The sequence below is a fragment of the Loxodonta africana genome, chromosome 4, assembly GCF_030014295.1.
Source record: "Loxodonta africana isolate mLoxAfr1 chromosome 4, mLoxAfr1.hap2, whole genome shotgun sequence".
NCBI lineage: Eukaryota > Metazoa > Chordata > Mammalia > Proboscidea > Elephantidae > Loxodonta > Loxodonta africana.
In genome coordinates, this window is record NC_087345.1 from 6,133,387 (window position 1) to 6,153,167 (window position 19,781).

At 54.4% G+C, this 19,781-nt stretch overlaps 2 protein-coding genes across 11 annotated transcripts in view; one reads left to right on the forward strand and one right to left on the reverse strand.

Annotated features, from left to right (window-relative positions):
* Positions 1 to 2,417, forward strand: part of CELSR1 (cadherin EGF LAG seven-pass G-type receptor 1) — a 197,580-nt gene extending 195,163 nt beyond the window's left edge. The window contains exon 35 of one of the 2 annotated variants that reach the window (XM_064283360.1): positions 560 to 2,417. In XM_064283360.1, the coding sequence (XP_064139430.1) occupies positions 560 to 584 (25 nt within the window). In that variant the 3' untranslated portion in view covers positions 585 to 2,417. The remainder of the gene's footprint in view (positions 1 to 559) is intronic. The other variant, XM_064283361.1, reaches the window with a different exon arrangement.
* The window catches only part of TRMU (tRNA mitochondrial 2-thiouridylase), a 39,103-nt gene continuing 21,699 nt past the window's right edge, over positions 2,378 to 19,781 (reverse strand). For 2 of the 9 annotated variants that reach the window (XM_064283366.1, XM_064283368.1), the window contains 5 exons: positions 13,715 to 13,815; positions 11,540 to 11,684; positions 10,911 to 10,993; positions 7,454 to 7,520; positions 2,396 to 4,372 (listed from right to left, as the gene is read on the reverse strand). In XM_064283366.1, the coding sequence (XP_064139436.1) occupies positions 4,227 to 4,372; positions 7,454 to 7,520; positions 10,911 to 10,993; positions 11,540 to 11,684; positions 13,715 to 13,815 (542 nt within the window). In that variant the 3' untranslated portion in view covers positions 2,396 to 4,226. The other 7 variants (XM_064283364.1, XM_064283371.1, XM_064283369.1 and 4 more) reach the window with 6 other exon arrangements.

Sequence of the window (19,781 nt, forward strand, 5' to 3'; positions counted from 1 at the left end):
CTTGCCCTTGGTGGAGCCCAGGTGTCCACCCTCCCCCCAGTGGGGGGAAGGCGTGCCGGGGAGGGGATTCAGCTCAGGTGAGGTGGGACGGACACCACCCGCAGGCCCCATGGGGACTGGAGTAGCCACACCTCTGGAGTGCCCCTGAGACCTAGCTGCAGGGGTGACCTCTCCCTGCACCCCTCCTGGCTCACATCCCTGGGAGTGAACAGGCCAGACCTTCGGACCTGCCTCCTAAGGGCCAACTGAGGATGTTTGGCTTCCAACCTTGATGCTTCCTGTGTGCTGGGGCTGGTGGGTGGGGAAACACGTCGGCCCGGCCCTCCAGTGCACCAGGTATCAGCGGTCACATGCTCACCCTGCCCCTGCCCTCCGTGGAGCCCCTTTGTCCCCCTCTGCATGGCTCAGTGGGCAGCTGCGCCATCCCCACTGACCTTCCCTATGTGCTGGGCGTCCATGGTCTTGCTCCCCCAGCCCTGCCCTCCGTGGAGCCCAGCTGTCACCCTCCTCCCCATGGCATGGCTCCTCACTGACCCTTCCGGCTTCTTCCCGTGAACAGAGGCAGTAACGAAACTTCAATTTGAACCATCAGGAAACCGTGAGGCGAGTCCATCACTCCACATGGCGTCTGTGCAGCGTGTCCTCGACCCTGGAGCCCAGGGGGCACTGCCCTTCAAGTGAGGTGGGCCCTGGGCGTGGGGCTCCTGGACTGGCAGCCCCGGGACCTTCCTCCACTGCAGGGGCTCGGGCTCATCGGACCCTGTGACAAGTGCCAAAGGCCACAGGCTCAAGGGAGATGTGTCTTCAGACGCAACAGAGCCACCGCTGTGCCGCTGGCCCAGCCAGAAGCTCACAGCAGGGGGGCCACCCGGGCAGGCCGACACCTGCCAGGGCGCAGGGGTACAGGGCAGGCCAAGGACCAGAGTCCGTCCGCCTGTGTGGTTGTCAGGCCCACGGCAGCAGCCTCGCCAGCCCTCTGCAGGGCACCACCTGTCTTAAACGGCTCTGCCGTGACGAGGAGGCGTAGATGCTTACAGACTGGTACAGGATGCTGAGACGGCGAAGGCTGCGTGTTTCATGCCTGTACTGATGGTTAACACGGAGACGTTGTGGGTCGACTGCTCACTGTTTTTATATAAGATTGCACAGTCATCCCTGAGTCGGGTGCACACGGATACAACCGCCAGCATCTCAGCCAATCAAAAGCGTGAGGTGCGTCAGGGTCGTCAGATGGAAGTCCCTGGTGCCGACGGTGGCCGGTGGCTGAGAACACGCAGGCATTCAGGGCAGCCTCCTGCACCCGTGGCGACTTTGTCAGTGTGTTTGCTCCCGGCTCCAGCCGCCCCTGCGTGGGTTACTGCAGGGCTGTGATTCACCACCGGTCCTCCCTGACCCCCCCTTCGCCAGTTAGCTCTCAGGCCCTAAGGCCTCCCTGGAGCCCTGCCCAGTCAATTCCTTTGTCCCTCTCCTCCTGTTCATGTGTTCCCGACTCTGACAGAGGCCTGGGTCCCCCGGGTGTCACAGTTCTTCCTGCCAACTTCCCAGCTCTCCTAGACGCCGGGGATCTGTGGGCGGGCTTGAGTCCCATCCCCAGGGTCTGACCAATTATTTCATTTTACTTCAAATGGCCAATTGTGCAGAGGGACAAAACCGGAGCCAGGCTTTTCAGCGGTGACCACACTGCCTTGGAGACGCGCACCGCGGACCAGCTGGGACTGCCCCCCCGTGGGCACCAGCAGAGTGGCCCGCGGGCTGTGGCACGGGGCCCGCAGTCATTCAGACACATTCTATTTCAGTGTTACCTTTGTTCCTCAAATGAGGTGTCCAAATAAACGATCGGCACAGCTGCTTGCAGCCGTAAAATATGGCAAAAGCTCAGTAAGATGCAAACACGGTCATACCGTGGACTTTTCACCTTTCATTCCGATGAAAATGCGAACGTCGTTGCCGAATGATCACACGAGAGGAAAAGTGGATCGGGAAACGGGCGAACACTCAACAGGTAGTGAAATCTGACCCCAAGGTCCTCATGCCGGGGTGAATCACAAGTGCCTTCACAGTGCTGTGCGGGTGCGTGGTCTCTGTCACTGTTTACCACTGAGGCGTTTTCTGAGTAGAAAGGGAGTTCTCCTACTTCTGAGTCTTTGAACACTCCGTTTAGGTAGGACCTCTTACAACTGGACTCTGCCCCTCGTTAGTGCTTCAATTGGGTCAGAACCGTTACCAAAAAAAAAAAAAAAAACTGTCCATCTTCTTAAGACAAAGAATTTAAACCTATTTTTATGACCTAAAACTTTATGAGAGAGATTAGACACTGGAGGTTTTTTTTTTTAACAAATGTATATTTATTAATGTTCAAAACACTGGAATTACGGCACAAATGAGAAAAGAGTCTACAATAAATTAAGATTTTTGAATTTGTACTTGCACTGTGCTGGTTTCCCCCTCACCTCCCCAACCTGCCCGCCTTCTACGGCGCTGTGGGAGGGGCCGTTTACGGGGTGCTGGCCGACCATTACGGGGTGCTGAGGACAGGCCCCGGGGAGCTCTGTGCTGGAGCTTTCTGCTCAGTCTCCTTCGGGCCCACCACGGCCTGGATGGGGAGGCCCTGTCTGGGGTTTCCTGAGGTGCCTGAATTGTGATCTTGTCTGTCACCAAATTTGGGGAGTACTTTGCCATTGCCTCTTCAAATACTTTTTCTGCACCAATTTCTTTCCCCTTCTAAGACCCCAATGGCATGAGCGTTAGGCCTTTTGATATCATTCCAGGTGTCCCTGAGGTTTCTCTATCTTTTTTCATACTTCTTTCTCTCTGTTCTTCAGGTTTTCATAACTTCTAGTGATTGATCGAGTTCACTGACTCACCCTCTATCAACTCCATTCTGCTACTGAGCCTACCCAGGGAGTTTTCTGATTCATGTACTGTGAATTTAAGTTCCAAAATTTCCATTTGGTTCCTTTCTGGCATTTTGATATCTCTGCTGAGGACTTGTAGTTGTCTGTTCATTTCAAGAGTATTTGCCTTTGCTTTACGGAGCATGGTTCTAACCGCTGCGTTAAATTCTGTCACATAACCCTTTTATGACCCAATTATTTTCTGCTTTGAATTTTTTGTTGATACTGTGTTTTCATAGTGGAAGCCATGCTGAGCCAAGGAGCATTTCTGAAATGTTGTTTTGAAATAATGGATTTTGATATATATTATGTAGGACACACTTGTCCCCGTGGGCTCTAGGGGCAGGATTCTGTGGGACACACTTGTCACTCTGCACTCGGGTGGGATTCTGTGGGACATGTGTGTCCCGCTGGACTCTGGGGTGGGATTCTGTGGGACACGTATGTCTCTCTGGACTCTGGGGTGGGATTCTGTGGGACACATGTCCCGCTGGACTCTGGGGTGGGATTCTGTGGGACATGTATGTCTCTCTGGACTCTGGGGTGGGATTTTGTGGGACACATATATCCCTCTGGATTCTGGGGCAGGATTCTGTGGGACACACTTGTCACTCTGCACTCTGGGGTGGGATTCTGTGGGACACGTATATCCCTCTGGATTCTCCATCACCTTCTAGATCCCTTGACAGGGCCCCTTTGCTTGATTTCTCTATCCAGAAAGATGGGTTCCCTCAGACTTTTAGTCAACTGCGATGATATCTCACATGTCCACCCAACTTGGGCCACTCCCAGGGACAAGTGTAAGAGGAAAGAGAGAGGATAACAGGGCCCCTACCCTCCTCTCTTGGAGTCCTTGCCCTGGGGCCTGCTGTGTGGCTCCAGAGATAGGGCCTCCCTCAGGTCAAATCTGGGAGAGAAAAACGACCAAAAGCATCCCACACATCCCAGGGTCATTTTTCAAGCTTTGGTGTCCTCCCCTGTCACTTTCCAGGGCATTCAGTCATTGCTTTCTGGATTCTGTCAGAGTTATCAGCTGTAAAACCGGAGAGACCGGCTCTGCCCGAGGACTGGGGGCCCACCTGAGGAGAGCTTCTGCCCTCCCGCTGGGCCTGGAGAGGCTGAGGTGGAACCCTACCTGAGGAGGTACCTGGTGAAAAGTCCGGAGAGTAACCCCAGGCGTCCTGGGTGCTTGGGCCCATTCCCTCCCCAACCCTTAACACAACAGGGACCTACACAGACTGAAGCTGCCTCCAGCCCTGACCCACCGTGTTTCTAGACAAAGTAGCCAACCCCTTCAGGGTAACACAAGCCCCCGTTACTAGTCGATTCTGATCATGGTGCCCCCATGTGTGTCACAGTAGAACTCTGCTCCATAGGATTTTCAGCAGGGCTTTGAACTCGTCCGGTAATTTCCAGGGTAAATGAGAGCAGTGTACCCATGGTACAGAAACCAGATCTGCTGCCTGCAGGATTCTGAACTGAGTAGGAAACAGACAGGGATGCCCAGCTCAGAGGCTGACCACGCTGCTCTGAACGTGTGTTGCTCTCTACAGTCCTGCCAATAATCCAGTCTCCCTCATGGGTCCTGAAAGTTACAGGAGCCTGATGCGGGAGATTGTGTGGACACACATTAAAAATGGTGCAGTCAGCCGCCATCTTTGAGAGGGGCACTGCTAGTTGCTTCCTCCAAAAAAAAAACTGTTGAGTCAATTCCAGCTCAAATTCACAGCGACCCTACAGGAGACAGAGTAGAACTGCTCCATAGGGCTTCCAAAGAGCAGATGGTGGATTCAAAGAGCTGACCTTTTGTTTAGCAGCCGAGCTCTTAACCACTGAGCCACCAGGGCTCCCTTTGCTTTCTCCTCAGATCAGAGTCCCATGGGCAACAGTTTTGGTTTCTATGCAATTCATACACTGCTTTCATTTACGTCGGCAACTACTGAGCCATTCCAACCAAGTCCGAAGCCTGGTTTTCAGAAGCAGATCACCAGGACTGTCTTCTGAGGGGCCTCTGGGTGGACTCGAACCTTCAGCCTATCGGTTAGCAGAACACTGCTGTGTCATGTCCAAAAAAAAAAAACCCGTCGCCATGCAGTTGATTCCGACTCAGCGACCCTATAAGTTCAGAGAGTGTAAATGGGCTCCACCTGCAGACAACGTGTCAGAAGTTCCCACCATCCAAATGCCCTCCCTGACTGGAGCTCGGAGCTGCACCTGAGCTGGCCTCCAGGGCCTGGCTGATGGAGGAGTGGGGAAGAGGCCTGGCCTGAGGACAGAGGGCCCATCAGGGGTTGGGGTGGCACTGGGTGGGGCCCATGGGAGGAGCAGGGCCTGTGGGCAGAAGGAAGGGGTTTGGGACTGGGCCAGGGGTGGGGAAGGAGTCTTCCAGGTGTGAAGGTGAACACTTCTGAGATCTGTGTCACTGCAGTGAATCTGGGAAGGGGGTGGGACAGGCAGCAAGGGCCCTGACCAGGGTCCCAGCGAGGCCCGAGTGAGAGCGGCCGACGCGTTCATTTGTGTTCATTTGTGTAAGAGCAGGGAGCAGATAGGCAAAACCTCTAGTGAAGGGCCAGGATGAGTTTTTCGTTCCCTCCCCTTCTCCTTATCAGCAGGCGTGGGGGTGGGATGCCCCAGGGGAAGGAGGGGCAGTGCAGGCCCTACTTCTCTGCCCCAGCCCCTCCCAGGCGCCCTCCAACAGGGGTGGCTGCCCCTCTGCCTACCCCAGCCCTGGAGTTCGATATCCCCCGAAGCTGTGGAGTCCTGCGGCAGGCAGGGGGAGAGGCCAGAGATCCCAGCCACAGGTGGGCCCTAATGGTGTTCCTGGTCATCGCTTTCTGCCCTCAGGATCTAAACCTACCTCTGAGTGCACCCAAGGGCCTTGTAGAATTGGGTTGTGGCCTGAGGGGGTGTGGGAGACAGGCTGTGCCTGAAAGGAGGGCAGCACCAGCCAGAAGCTCGGGGAGGCTTGGGACCTGAGGGGCAGTGCCGGCTCTTGCCTCTCTCCTCCGTCAGCCCACTGGCATCGGGGGCATTTCTGTGTCATGGTCAGCTCCAGGGTGGGTCAGAGTGGGCACTACAGTGCGCCCGGGGGGCCCAGGGCAAACTCAGTCCCAGGCACAAGGCCCAGCAGTGAATCCAGGAAACCTGAGCCCACAGAGGCCCAGGCCTCCCCTCAGGGCTGGCAGAACAAAGGCAGCGTTTCAGCCCCGCCCCATGCCCAGCTGGGCAGAGTGTCCCCAGGGCCCATGGGGACACTACCGGCCCATCTGGTCCCCAGCTGTGGTCTGTCTTCTGCCTGGGGTAGAGCAGGCCCGTGCCTGGGTCTGGCCTGGGGACATCTGCTGGGGCACAGCCTGCTCACCCTGACTGCCTGGCCACTGGCCCTTCACCTCTGGGGCTCAGTTCTCCATCAGCAGCCTGCGGACCGCCATAGAGGCCGTCTGGCAGGGATGAGGGGGGCTCACGCAGCGGGCCAGCACGAGTCAGGTCGTGTGCGCAGTCACGGCCAGGTTCTGACCCCTCTGACCCTGAGGGCAGTCCCTGCTGGTAGACAGAAGAATGGGCCCCAGGGTGTGGGGCACCCAACAGGGAGGCCTGACCCAAGGAGGGCTTGGTCAGGGAGGTGCCCAGAGGAAGCAGGGGTGCTGTTTGAGGAGGGGCGGGGTGGCCCTTCAGACAAGCCATGTCCTCCTGTCCATCAGAGAACGGCAGACACCTCCCTTTGCCCTGCTGGCAGGAAGCGCCTAGACTAGGGAGGCAGACCCTGGGAGGGTGCGGCTCCTTTCTGGCTGTGCTGCTGCCCCCAGCCCGCAAGTTTGTGTGGAGTGTGGGGACAGGTCAGTGGAACTGGGCCATTTCCAGGGCTCCTCGGAGCGCTCTCTCTCCACGGCCATGCCTCCCTGCCCCATGAGGTCTCTGACTTCAATCCAGGTGGAGTTCTACACCTCATGGACCCCACTGCAGAGGGGCCAGGGCTGCTGCTTCTGGCTTTCGGGGTTACTGCTGCACCTGGTTCCCAGCTCCTCAGGGCCTCCAGCCAGAGCCCCTGCACCATGACCTGTCACCCGACGTGGGCCCCCACCAGCCCACGAAGCCCATCAGGCCCAGCCTGTGCCTGCTGTTGCCACCACCACGCCCAGGCTAAAGGCTGGAGCCACCCAGCAGCCCGCGGCCTCCTGACACCAGGCCCGAGGAAGGGGCCACCTGCCAGGATAAAGTCCCCAAGGTGGCATCAGTCCTGCCCTCCTCCCCGATCTCTGGCCTTTATTTCCACCTGTGGAGCAGAGCCACCAGCTGTCCCCGCAGGAGGACCTACTGTCTGGGTCACCACAACCATGCAAGCCCCCGTCCTGACGCGTACTAAGAGCTCAGGGCACCTGGACCCGCTTCTCCCTGACGCTACCTGGCTTCCAGACAAGCAGAACATATCCTTCTGCCGTGTCCTCCACAGTCGTCAGCCCCACTGGCGTCTCTGTCCCAGACCCTCTGTGTCTAACTCCTCACTCCAAACTTCCTAACCAGCCCTCCTCCCTGCCACCTGCCAGCCACCCAGCCCATACCTGCTGCCACTTGCTGCCACACCTGCTCCCTCGTCTGTAGTTCCCACAGCAGCCAGAGGGGTCTTTCCTGCAAACATAAACCAGATCACAGACCTCTTCCACTCGAATCCCTCCCAGGCCAGCCCAGCGGAGCCCCAGCCCTGCTCCCCGCACCCCACCCTGCCCCATCCCAGCCTCCCTTGCAGCAGAGGTGGGTGCTGGGGAGAAGGGCTGGGGCTCTGTGGTTTGTGTGCATATGTGCGGGTGGAATGTCTGTGCACATGGGCACGAGTGGTGGGCTGTGCCCCGAGGCACCTGCTCTCCCCCACCTCAGTCAGCTGCCAGGCTAGAGAGGGCACAGCTGTGGGATGTCAGGAGGTAGGTGAGGCCGTGACCTGCTCTGAGAGGTCACCTGACCCTGGGTGTGGCCCTCCCTGCACCAGCAGAGCCCCTTTGTCACCCCCAAGGAGTGGGGAGCAGTGTGGTGGGAGGGGACCTGTCCTCTCAACCCTGACAGAGCGTCCCTCCCAGCAGGCACTGGTCAGGTGGTCCTCAGCGTGGGCTGAAGGAGCCCGCTGCCTCTGCTCTGCGGTTGGTGGCTGTTGAGGTGATCCCGACTCACGGCAACCCCATGTGCACAGAGCAGAACTGCTCCATAGGGCTCCAATGACTGACCTTTCAGAAGCAGGTCGCCAGGTGCCTCTGGGTGGGTTCAAACCGTCAACATTTTGGCCAGTAGTCGAGTGCTTAACTGTTTGAGCCACCAGGGGGCTCTTGCCTCCAACCTAAGGCCATCTACTCCAGAGATAGGGAAACCACTCCTAGACCCCACAGGATCTGGCTTGGGTCCCAGGCCAGTCCTGGCACACCTGACCACCTCGCCCAGACCTGGGTCCTCAGGGCAAAGGCTACAGGAAGCCCAGGACAGGCGTTGACACTGCCCCAGTCCCAGGGTAGGCCGGCAGGGAAGTCAAGGCAGCAGGAAGGGACCAGTCATTGGCTGGGTGACCACTGACCGGAAGTGAAGGGGGAGGCACAGCTGCACATCTTCCGACTTCCCTGCAAACCCTGCTCCAGAGGTACCTTTCAACCAGCTAGGGTAGGCCGAGGTCACTCCAGGGGTCACAGTTTGCCCCACTCAGCACAGCCACTCAAAAGCAGGGCCAGCTCCTCATTCTGGCCTGCCAGGCAGCTCCGGCTGGGTCTCAGCACCTGCCCACCACTCTTCACCCACAGCACACCCTCACACACACACACCTCCCACGGGCTACGCAGGAAAGCAGCACAATAGGGCACACTTGCGCTGACACTTGCCAGATGTCCCAGTGAGCTCTGGGGAATCGGGGGTACCCAGGGATCCCTCAGCAACACAGGGCGGGGGGACACTGAGGGATCCCTCAGTGACGGGGGGGCACCTGTGCCCACAGGTGCTGACCTGGGGGTTGGCTTTCTCAGGCTGAGAAAGGATGTCACTGACCAGCCTGCCTCCTGCAGCCCCTCCCCAGGACCAAGGGCTCCTCAGTCAGGTTTCCACACCACACCTGCCTGGTGCCAGGCACTCTGCAGAACAGGGTAGGCCTCCAGGCCAGGGACTACAGATGGGGGCTGCCCTTCAGGGGGGCCTCTGGGCCTGGGGCTGCAGATCAGGACTGCCCTTCAGGGGGACCTCCAGGCTGGGGACTGCCCTTCAGGGGGCTGCACCTTCAGGGGGGCCTCTGGGCCTGAGGACTTCAGATGGGGGCTGCCCTTCAGGCGGGCCTTGTCCTGCCCTCAGACATCCTAGGCGTGACCTTGCCAGACTGGGACTCGGAGCTTGAGGCCCGCACATTCTGGATGGCAGGTCTACACAGGGCAGACCTGCCACAGATGGGGCACTAGCCCTGGGGCCTGCACAGGGGGAGGGGTGTTCGGTGCACCAGCCCTGCCTCCCTCCAGGGCCCTTCACATCTGCGGAAGCACCTGGTCGGCCCAGGTAAGTGGAGGGGCGAGTGGTGGGCTCTGAAACCAAGGGAGGGAATGGGGTTCTTCTCGCTCCTCTACCCCACCCACCCTGCCTTTCCACATTAAAGCAGCTCCCAAAATGGCCCACCCTGGGGGTCTCGGTCCTACTGAGGGTCTATCAGAGTCCATATCCCAGAAATAATTTTATTTGACACCGCCCCATAGTGGCCCGCAGGCTGGCGGGTAGGAGCCCTCCAGGTGGGGTAGGGGCAGCCATGAAAAAACAACACTATAAATAGGGCTCTTGGAAGAGACCCACTCGCCAGTAAACGCTTCTGGCTGGATTCCAACTTCAAAAGGACGGACCTGGCCTTTCTGGGCCCTCCCTGGGCTCCAGAGGCTTTCTGGAACCTTGGCCAGCCAGGCCCGGACAGGGGCGGCCCACCCGGGTGGGCTTCTGTGGGTCAGGCAGCAGCAGCAGCAGCAGTGGACAGCTCAGTGGTGGGTCAGGGCATGGGGCCTGGGCCTGGGTCACCACCCGTACCATCACTGGCACCCTCGGAGGCCACTCGGGACCTGCTCCTACCCCTCTGCAGTGTGTAGGCGGACGGCCCCAGCCGCAGGATCTTCCCGCTGCCCAGGCACTCATCCCCCTTGTAGAACACGGCAAACTGCAGGACAGAGAGGCCCATCACCCACATGTGGGGGTCTGGCAGGCGATGGGCCTGAGATGGATGGAGGGAGAGGGAGTGGTGGCACTCCAGCAGCTTCACTGGGGAAGGGGAGGGAAGGGCAGGGCAGGGCAGGGCCCCTTCCTTGAGTGGACCTCACAAGCCCCTCCACCCCAACACGTCTTCAGCCTTGGAAACCTGGCCATGGGGGCTGGAGGGAGCTTTGGGCCCCTCCCCCAAGGCTCCTCGAGGGCTCCCCCAGTCCCAACCAGCTACCGGCCTTCAGAAAGCCCCTTGTGCCTACACCTGTAGCTCCCAGCCCCTAACACTGCCCTCCGCCCATGCTCCAGTGGGCGCCCCCTCCTTGGAGGCCCTGCACACTCCACCCCACAGGGCGCTGGTTCCTCTGCCTCCCACAGTACAAGCCTGACACCTCTCCCAGTCTTGTCCCTGCTCTGGGGCCCAGCCAGGAGGGTGGAGCTGGACCCCCAGTGCCCGAGCAGGACCCAGGCCAGGAGAGCTAAGGTCCAAGGGGATGGTCAGAGCGTGGCTCTCCGTGTGGCTGCCACCATTCCATCGTCGTTCTCACTGGGGTGGAAGGGGCGCCCTCTGAGCCCCAGCTCCCTCCTTGGTAAACCAGGGAGGGGGGTGAGTGGGCTTTGTTAACACCTGTCTCATGGAACAATGGAGGCTCCGAGACCCCCACCACATGCAGGTCCCAGCCCACAGCCCTGTGCAGGCTCTTGGTTAGTGCAGGCACCTTCCTGTGTCCCGCTGGGCATCACCTCCCCCACTGGGGGCACCACAGAGCTGAGCACACCACCCACACACCCCCCAACAGCCCACACCCCCAGAGCCACACTCACCTGCCCGGGGGTGAGTGCCCGCACGGCCTTCACTGAGGTCACCCACACTGTGCCATCCTGGTTGAGGGTCAGCACACAAGGCACTGGGGGCGAGAGCAGCCTTAGAGGGGGGCTAGCCTCAGGCCCCCAGGGAAGAAGGAACACTGAAGGATGGGGACTGCTGCTCAGAGGAACTCCCATATCACCTCCATACAGGAGGGGCAGGGCAACTGTCAGAGGGACCCAGGGAGCCACCACCCAGGGCCCCTCGGCATGACTCAGCCCTGCTGCCTGCCCCAGCTGTACCGGGACTCCCAGCCCAGAGCCACCCGGGGCCCCTCCGCCTGACAGGGCCCTGCCACCTGCTCCAGCCACACCGGGACCCTCAGCCCAGAGCCACCTGGGGCTCAGCAGCAGACAACCTCAGACTCCGCTGCCCTCCTGCACAGGAAGCAAGCTGCTCCTCAGCACCCCCAGCTTGTCCCCATGGCAGGACAGGGGGCTTTGATACTTCACACGGTCTGAACAATGAGGGACTGTCCTGCTCACAGCCCAATCCCTGCTGTCCTAAGAGCCCCCTATGGCTCCAGAAAGCTTGGCCCCCAGTGGCCTCTCGCCCTGAGCCAGGGCGGCCACTCCCGCTCAGTCACCTAGCTCCATCTGGTGGCGGAAGCGGAAGTGGCACTCCATCATCTTGTCACGGACCAGGGCGGCAGGCGGCTCCTCTCTGACCCAGTGCACACGGCTGGTGCGCAGCAGGTCTCGGTACAGGGCAGGGTGGTCCGTCCGTGGGGCCTGAGGGTGGAAGCCAGTCATGACCACGGAGGGCTGCACCCAGCCTACCTCAGCACTCATCAGAGCAGCAAGTGTGCCTTGAGGACTTTGTACTAAAAAAAACCAAACCCGTTGCTGTCGAGTAAATTTCGACTCATAGCAACCCCACAGGACAGAGTAAAATTGCCCCAGAGGGTGTCCAGGGAGTGGCTAGTGGATTCCAACTGCAGACCTTTTGGTTAGTGGCTGAGCTCTTAACCCCTGCCCCACCAGGGCTCCAACTATACACTGGCACCTTCTAAATGTTCACAGCTGGAATCCATCTTACCATCTCACAAGCCCTTTATACTCACTTTGTAGATGAGGAAAACGGAGGCACAGGGGGCAAGGTGGCTTGCCCAGGGCCACACTAGCAAGAGGCAGTGGGGAGACTTGAACTCACGTCCATGCTCGCAGCCCTCATACCTGCAGCCTGCCTGGGGCTGGGAGGTCCCAGTTGTCTACTCCCTGGGTCCCACCAGCCTGTCTCTCCAAAAGGCCTCTCAGAAACTCTGTCCAACACCACTGGCTGAGGGGAAGGAGGGGAAGGTGGCCGCCGGCCCCCGGAGTGGGCACCAACTGAGGCTGTGGACATATCCCAGAGCTGACTCGGTCTGCTCAGGGCTCCCAGCCCCCCAAGGGGTAGTTCTGAGGCCCCAGGTCCCCACCCACCACTCACCCTCTGGCCTCTGCACCACTGAAACGTGGGGCCCTAAGGGTCTACCCTGGCTTCGCCTCCTGAGGCAGCCCCGGCAGCAGTAACTCCAGGGATTGCAGGGCCTATGTAGTGAGGACAACCCATGCAGGGACCAAGTTCAGCTGATGACTCCTCAACCAGGCACTGGAACTTCACAGTTACCACGTCAGCACTCGAACTCAGGCCTGACCAGAGCTGCCTGCCAGGCCCCTCACTCTCCAGCTCTTCAGGGAGGTGCCCCTCAAGATTGGCAGCCCCTGGCCATGTGGAAGGGAAGGTCCCCCAGCACCGTGACAGAGCACCTGATGGCACCTTGGCCACAGGCTTCTCAGCTGGCACTGTGAGATTCAGGTGGAGGGGTCTCTGCTGTGGGGGCTGCCCTGCTCAGCAGCACCCTGGCCTCCACCCACTAGATGCCAGCAGTATCTCCTCTCAGTGGCGACAAGCACAAACATCTCCAGACACTGCCAGGTGTCCAGGATTAGGGAGCCTTGCTTGGCTGAGAAGCCCTGGGCTCGTGCGTGGGGTGCAGCACAGTCCCCAGGGTGCGTGGGCTCCAGCGCAGTGGCTCAGTGCCCTGTGGTAGCAGGCAGCTGACCGGATCTTGCCTCCACCACTTCCGTTTATTCAGCCATTACTACTGAGCCCTGCCACAGAGCAGGCCCTGTCCCAGGCCCACAGCTACCTCCTCTCCAGTGACCTTCAGTGAGTTACTCGACCCCACCAAGTCTCACATCCCTCTTTTGTAAGCTCAGAGAAGCAGTGTCCATTCACAGAGACCAACACAGTGATCAGGTGATCAGCACACAGTAAGTAGTAAGCGCTCAATAAATGCCTTAAAGACAAACCCTTCTAGTCCCTGGGGCTGCCCCAGAAGAGGTAGGTGAGAACACACAGCCTTTGCTGCGGCCCCTGCACGGCCTTCCTCATCCCCCGCACGGCCTCCACCATCCCCTGCACGGCCTCTAGTGTCCCCTGCACGGCCTCCACTGTCCCCCACATGGCCTCCACTGTTCCCCACACGGCCTTTGCTGCAGTCCCCTGCACAGTGCCTTCCTGGTTGAGGGTCAGCACAGAAGGCACTAGGGGATGAGAGTGGCCTGAGAGGGGACTCTGGCCATGGACCCCCAGGGAAGCAGAAGCACTAATGGGAGGGGGGCTGCTGCTCAGAGGGACTCCCAGTCTCATCTCCACCTGGGAAGGCAAGAAGGCCCCACCCTGCTCTCCTAGGTGCTGCCCAAGCCCCTGCTCCCCCCACACACGTTGCTCTACTGAGCACAGACCCCACCACCTGGGACAAGGCAGCACCACTCACCACAAAAACATCACCGTTGGCACCATCCTTCTCCACCACATACCAACGCTCCCTCAAGCCACTAATCCTTGCTCTCTGGCCCAGAGTATACAGGAACCAACCTGTGGAGGCAGAGGTTGTGGTGAGGCTTGGTGGCCAGTTCCGGTCACAGCTCCCCCACAGGAAGTGGAAGCCATTCTGCCCAGATGGAGGGAACAACGCTAAAGAGCAATTCACTGTGCGACCATCCAGGACCTCAGCCCCAGCCCCGGGCCCTTCCACCAGCCACACGGGTCGGGCCACGCTGGATTGACTTGCTGGGCCACCATGTGGTGGGGAGAGGTTCCCTCGTGCCCTCACCCTGCCCTCAGGGACACACCTGCCCCCTGCACCTACACAACCATCTCCACACTCCGTCTTCCCACCTGCACAGCAAGCTGGGTGACTGATTCACCTCTGACTTCTCCACACCTGGCACAGACAGGCCACAGGCCCATGCCTGGCCAGAAACTCCCCATACGGAACACCTCTGACCCTGTGGATCACACGGTCCTTCATCACAGAAGCCATGCTTTGAAATCAACGTAATTCCTTTACCTGAAGTGGGATTTTTCTGTAAGCTTTTATTCATATACTGAAAAATAATTCTATTTACGGGGCAAAACTCACACAGTGAAGTCCTTTTGAAACAGATGGCATGCTTTCTATTAACTCCAATGTTTAAAAGGGGACCACATCATTGAGACGACTTGAACAACTGGCATAATGTAATTCATAAAGCTATATTCTACATCCTAGTTTGGTGAGTAGTGTCCAGGATTTTAAAACCTTATGAGCATCCATCTAAGATACAACTATTAGTCTACACTTGTCCAGAGTAAAAGAAAAAGAAGGAAAATAAACACTCAGAAGAAACTAGTCTACAAGATAAACCATCTACATAAACCATGACCTCATCTACCCTGAGAACAAAAGAACTAGATGGTGCCCGGCTACCTCTACTAACCTTTTTGAACAGGGCCACAATAGATGGATCCTAATAGCATCCATCCATTAATAATTGGAACCTGAAATGTACAAAGTATGAATCTAAGAAAATTGGAAATTGTCAAAAATGAAATGGAACACATAAACATCTATATCCTAGGCATTAGTGAGCTGAAATTGACTGGTATTCGCCATTTTGAATCAGACAATCATATAGTCCACTATGCTGGAAATGACAACTCAGAGAGGAATGGTGTTGCATTCATCTTCAAAAAGAGTGTTTCAAGATCTATCCTGAAGTACAACGCTGTCAGTGATAGGATAATATCCATACACCTACAAGGAAGATCAGTTAATACGACCATTATTCAAATTTACGCACCAACCTCTAGGGCCAAAGATAAAGAAATAGAAGATTTTTAACAGCTGCTGCAGTCTGAAATTGATGGAACATGCAATCAAGATGCACTGATAATTACTGGCGATTGGATTGCGAAAGTTGGAAGCAAAGAAGAAGGATCAGTAGTTGGAAAATATGCCCTTGGTGATAGAAACAATGCCGGAGATCGAATGATAGAATTTTGCAAGACCAATGACTTCTTCATTGCAAATACCTTCTTTCACCAACATAAACGGCGACTATACACATGGACCTCGCCAGATGGAACACACAGAAATCACACTGAGTACATCTGTGCAAAGAGACGAGGGAAAAGCTCAATATCATCAGTCAAGAATAAGGCCGGGGCCGACTGTGGAACAGACCCTCAATTGCTCATATGCAAGTTCAAGCTGAAACTGAAGAAAATCAGAGCAAGTTCAAAAGAGCCAAAATACAACCTTGAGTATATCCCACCTGAATTTAGAGACCATCGGAAGAACAGATTTGACGCACTGAACACTAGTGACCGAAGACCAGATGAGTTATGGAATGACATCAAGGACATCATCCATGAAGAAAGCAAGAGGTCATTGAAAAGACAGGAAAGAAAGAAAAGGCCAAGATGGATGTCAGAGGAGACTCTGAAACTTGCTCTTGAGCGTTGAGCAGCTAAAGCAAAAGGAAGAATTGATGAAGTAAGAGAATTGAACAGAAGATTTCAGAGGGCGGCTTGAGAAGACAAAGTAAAGTATTACAATGACATGTGCAAAGAGCTGGAAATGGAAAACCAAAAGGAAAGAACACGCTTGGCGTTTCTCAAGCTGAAAGAACTGAAGAAAAAATTGAAGCCTCGAGTTGCAATAGTGAAGGATTCTATGGGGAAAATATTAAACGATGCAGGAAGCATCAAAAGAAGATGGAAAGAATACACAGAGTCATTATACCAAAAAGAATTAGTTGATGTTCAACCATTTCAAGAGGCAGCATATGATCAGGAACCAATGATACTGAAGGAAGAAGTCCAAGCTGCTCTGAAGGCACTGGAGAAAAACAAGGCTCCAGGAATTGATGGAATATCAATTGAGATGTTTCAACAAGCAGATGCAGCGCTGGAGATGCTCACTCGTCTATGCCAAGAAATTTGGAAGACAGCTTCCTGGCCAACTGACTGGAAGAGATCCATATTTATGCCTATTCCCAAGAAAGGTGATTCAACCGAATGTGGAAATTATAGAACAAGATCATTAATATCACACGCAAGCAAAATTTTGCTGAAGATCATTCAAAAACCGCTGCAGCAGTATATCAACAAGGAACTGCCAGAAATTCAGGCCGGCTTCAGAAGAGGACGTGGAACCAGGGATATTGCTGATGTCAGATGGATCCTGGCTGAAAGCAGAGAATACCAGAAGGATATTTACCTGTGTTTTATTGACTATGCAAAGGCATTCGACTGTGTGGATCATAACAAATTATGGATAACATTGCAAAGAATGGGAATTCCAGAACACTTAATTGTGCTCATGAGGAACCTGTACATAGATCAAGAGGCAGTTGTTCGGACAGAACAAGGGGATACTGATTGGTTTAAAGTCAGGAAAGGTGTGCGGCAGGGTTGTATTCTTTCACCATACCTATTCAAGCTGTATGCTGAGCAAATAATCCGAGAAGCTGGACTATATGAAGAAGAACGGGGCATCAGGATTGGAGGCAGACTCGTTAACAACCTGCATTATGCAGATGACACAACCTTGCTTGCTGAAAGTGAAGAGAACTTGAAGCACTTGCTAATGAAGATCAAAGACCACAGCCTTCAGTATGGATTGCACCTCAACATAAAGAAAACAAAAATCCTCACAACTGGACCAATGAGCAACATCATGATAAACGGAGAAAAGATTGAAGGTGTCAAGGATTCCGTTTTCCTTGGATCCACAATCAACAGCCATGGAAGCAGCAGTCAAGAAATCAAAAGACGCATTGCATTGGGTAAATCTGCTGCAAAGCTACCTCTTCAAAGTGTTGAAGAGCAAAGATGTCACCCTGAAGACTAAGGTGCACCTGACCCAAGCCGTGGTATTTTCAATCATATCATATGCACGTGAAAGCCGGACAATGAATAAGGGAGACCGAAGAAGAAGTGACGCCTTTGAATTGTGGTGTCGGAGAAGAATATTGAATATACCATGGACTGCCAAAAGAATGAACAAATCTGTCTTGGAAGAAGTACAACCAGAATGCTCCTTAGAAGCAAGGATGGTGAGACTGCGTCTCATACTTTGGACATGTTGTCAGGAAGGATCAGTCCCTGGAGAAGGACATCATGCTTAGCAGAGTACAGGGTCAGTGGAAAAGAGGAAGACCCTCAATGAGATGGATTGACACAGTGGCTGCAACAGTGAACTCAAGCATAGCAACGATTGTGAGGATGGCGCAGGACCGGGTGGTATTTCGTTCTGTCGTGCACAGGGTCGCTGAGTCAGACCTGATTCGACAGCACCTAACAACAAATAACAGCAATAGCATGCAAGCAAAATGTGGAACAGAACTCACATTCTTTAAAAGTCCTGACGTACTGGATTGTTGAAGCTAGAGGACTCCCTAAGACTATTGCCCTGAGATACTCTTTAAACTTTGTTGTTGTTGTTAGGTGCTGTCTTAGTCATCTAGTGCTAAAAAAATATATATATATATATATATATTTTTTTAATAACAGAAATACCACAAGTGGTTGGCTTTAACAAATAAGAATTTGCCTCTCACAGTTTGGTAGGCTACAAGTCCAAATTCAGGGTGTCAGCTCCAGGGGAAGGCTTTTTATCTGTCACCTCTAGAGGAAGATCCTGTCATCAATCTTCCCCTGGTCAAGAAGCTTCTCAGTACAGGGACCCCGGGTCCAAAGGGCGCACTATTGTCCTGGCTCTAGTTTCTTGGTGGTATGAGCTCCCCATTTCTCTCTGCTCACTTCTCTCTTTTATATCTCAAAAAAGATTGGCTTAAGACACAATGTAATCTTGTAGATCTCATCAACATAACTACCCCTAGTCCATCTCATAAACATGATCGTGATAGGATTTATAACACATAGAGAAATCATATCAGATGAAAAAATGATGGACAATCACACAATACTGGGAATCATGGCCTAGCCAAATTGATACACACATTTTTGGGGGATACAATTCAATCCATGACAGGTGCCATCCAGTCGATTCCAACTGATAGTGACCTTGTATATACAACAGAATGAAACATTGCCTGGTCCTGTGCTATCCTCACAATTGTTATGCTTGAGCCCACTGTTGCAACCACTGTGTCAATCCATCTCTCTGGGGGTTCTTCCTCTCTTTCACTGGTCCCTCCTCATAACATATCCATCCTTGCCTCTAAGGAGCATTGTGGCTGTACTTCTTTCAAGACAGATTTGTTCGTTCTTCCGGCAGTCCATGGTATATTCAATATCCTTCACCAACACCATAATTCAAAGTCCTCAATTCTTCCTTGGTCTTCCTTATATGAGACAACTGAAAATACCATGGCTCGGGTTAGATGCAACTTAGCCCCCAAAGTGACATCTTTGCTTTTTAACACTTTAAAGAGGTCTTTTGCAGCAGATTTACCCAAAGCAATACATTGTTTAATTTCTTAACTGCTGCTTCCACGCCCACTGATTGTGGATCCAAGTAAAATGAAATCCTTGACAACTTCAGACTTTTCTCCATTTATCATGGTGTTGCTTATTGGTCTAGTTGTGAGGGTTTTTATGTTGAGGTGTAATCCATACTGAAGGCTATAGTTCTAGCTCTTCATCAGTAAGTGCTTCAAGTCCTCTTCACTTTCAGCAAGCAAGGCTGTGTCATCTACATATCACAGGTTGTTAATGAGTCTTCTTCCAATCCTGATGCCTCATTCTGCTTCATATAGTCCAGCTTCTCGGATTATTTGCTCAGCATACAGACTGAGTAAGTACGGTTAAACTTCGAACCAAGACTATTCCGAGGTCACCTTTTAGCCAAATAACATATTGGCTCATAAAATAAAGAATATCACCCCTGAGTACTACTGTTGTTGTTCAGTGCCGTCAAGTCGGTTCAAAGTCACGGCGACCCTATGCACACCAGAACGAAACACTGCCCGGTCCTGTGCCATCCTCACAATTATTCCTATTCTTGAGCCCACTGTTGCACCCACTGTTTCAATCCATCTCATTGAAGGTCTTGTCTTCCTCTTTTCTCCAAGGACTGATCCCTCCTGACAACATGTCCAAAGTATATGAGATGCAGTCTCGCCATCCTTGTTTCCAAGGGGCATTCTGGTTGTACTTCTTCCAAGACAGATTTGTTTGTTCTTCTGGCAGTCCACTGTATATTCAATATTCTTCGCCAACACCACAATTCAAAGGCATCAATTCTTCTTTGGTCTTCCTTATTCATCGTCCAGCTTTCGCATGCATATGAGGTGATTGAAAATACCATGGCTTGAGTCAGGCGCACCTTAGTCTTCAAGGTGACATCTTTGCTTTTCAACACTTTAAAGAGGTCCTTTGCAGCAGGTTTGCCCAATGCAATGCGTCTTTTGATTTCTTGACTGCTGCTTCCATGGCTGTTGGTTGCGGATCCAAGTAAAATGAAATCCTTGACAACTTCAATCTTTCCTCCGTTTATCATGACGTTGCTCATTGGTCAGTTGTGAGGATTTTTGTTTTCTTCATGTTGAGGT